General features: G+C 44.7%; 1 protein-coding gene across 1 annotated transcript; it reads left to right on the top strand.

The window, feature by feature from the left end:
* The first annotated feature begins 606 nt into the window (after positions 1-606).
* Positions 607-1,311, top strand: LOC138901356 (uncharacterized). Its single transcript, XM_070189111.1, has one exon. The coding sequence runs from the start codon at positions 607-609 to the stop codon at positions 1,309-1,311; it is 705 nt and encodes a 234-aa protein (XP_070045212.1).
* The last annotated feature ends 755 nt before the right edge of the window (positions 1,312-2,066 follow it).

The raw sequence follows: 2,066 nt of genomic DNA, 5'->3' as shown, positions 1-2,066 counted from the left end.
TCCACCGCTGCACTGCAGGATAGTATGGATATCTCCTGAATTAAGGCATTCGCCCAGAATATAGAAAGGGGTAGGCATCAGCAGCAGGGTACATAGAGGACTAAGGAAGGGCAGTGTAAGAGGATGAGATTTCCTAGGTATCAGGAGCAGTCTCAGGGTAGTTATCGGCCCAAGTACTTCGGACGGCCACCTAGGCCTCCGCCACCTCAGTTATAGGGTTACAGGTATGACCGCTATACTCAGTCAGGACCAGGTGAGAGCTCACGGGCATCGGGTTTGTAGCGACACTGAGGGTCAGGACAAACATGGCCATTTCCACCATGGTGTGACATATGTGGTAGAGGACACTTGGGCCAATGATGCTTGTTATACATGTGGGGGTCCGGGGCATATGATGCGAGATTTCCTAAATAGAGATTCTAGGGTATGGCACAACCAGCGAGTTCAGCAATAGGATCATCTATGTTCGTGCATCCTTCAAGGTGCGAGTCTCAGTCTTCGGCTGGTAGAGGTCGAGGTAGAGGTAGAGGTTCCAGTTTAGGTGGTAATCAGAACCGAATCTATGCTTTAGCGGGTTGACAGGACGAGGAGTCTTCACTAGTCGTTATGACATGTCTATCGATCATTTTCTCTCACGATGCTTATGCCTGGATAGATCCAGGAACTACTTTATCGTATATTACCCCATTTGTCGTGAGGAAGTTTGGTATAGTGCCTAAAATACTAAGTGATCCTTTTGCGGTATCTACACCGGTCGGAGAACCAATTATTGCTGGACGGGTTTACCGAGGTTGTACGGTGACAATTTGTAGTCGTCAGACTTCAGCCGACCTAGTTGAGCTAGAGATGATGTATTTTGATGATATCATGGTCATGGACTGGTTGGCAACTTCCTATGCCATAGTTAATTGTCGAGCAAGGGCAGTCAGATTTCATTTTTCGAGTGAGCCAGTCCTTGAATGGGTAGGTAATACAGCAAAACCCAGAGATAGGTTTATTTCCTATCTGAAGGTGAGGAAAATGGTCGCAAAAGGGTGCATTTATCCTATTGTGCGAGTTAAAGATGCAGATAATGAGATACCTACACTTCAGTCTATTCGCGTAGTCAAAGAGTACACAGATGTGTTTCTAGATGAGCTTCCAGGTATTCCTCTAGAGCGAGAAATTAATTTTAGCATCGATTTGCTTTCGGGAACTCAACCAATATCCATCTCTCCATATAGAATGGTACCTGCCGAATTGAAGGAGTTGAAGGAGCAGTTAAAAAATTTGCTGGAGAAAGGTTTAATCAGACCCAGTACCTCACCTTAGGTTACACAAATACTGTTTGTGCGGAAGAAAGACGGCTCACTGAGGATATGTATCGATTATAGGCAGCTGAACAAAGTAACTATTAAGAATAAGTATCCACTTCCAAGGATTGATGACTTGTTTGATCAGTTGCAGGAGGCTAGATTCTTTTCAAAGATAGATTGGAGATCAGGATACCACTAGGTCAGAGTTCGGGAGTAAGATATTCCGAAGACAGCCTTTAGGTCCTGATATGGCCACTTCGAGTTCCTTGTCATGTCCTTCGGGTTGACGAATGCACCCGCTGTATTTATGGACTTGATGAATAGCCTATTCCGGCCATTTTTAGATATGTTCGTGATAGCATTTATTGATGATATTCTGGTATATTCACGTTCAGAGGAGGATCATGCGGACCACCTACGAGCAATACTCGAAAACCTTCGTGATCATAAGTTATATGCTAAGTTTTCCAAATGTGAGTTCTGGTTGAAGTTTGTAGCATTCTTGGGGCATATTGTATCCGATGAAGGTATAAAGGTAGACATTCAGAAGATTGAGGCCATGAAATCCTAGCCTAGACCTACCACTCCGACAGAGGTTTGTAGCTTTCTAGGCTTAGCAGGATACTACCGGAGGTTCGTAGAGGGTTTTTCTTGCCTTTCGGCACCATTGACAAAGTTGACGTAGAAAGAAACTAAGTTTCAGTGGACAGAGGCTTGCGAGCGGAGTTTACAAGAGCTTAAGAACAGGTTGAGCTCAGCGCGAGTTCTAAC

Source organism: Nicotiana tomentosiformis, chromosome 11 (genome assembly GCF_000390325.3).
Source record: "Nicotiana tomentosiformis chromosome 11, ASM39032v3, whole genome shotgun sequence".
Taxonomy (NCBI): Eukaryota; Viridiplantae; Streptophyta; class Magnoliopsida; order Solanales; family Solanaceae; genus Nicotiana; species Nicotiana tomentosiformis.
This window is presented reverse-complemented; position numbering and strand designations above follow the sequence as displayed.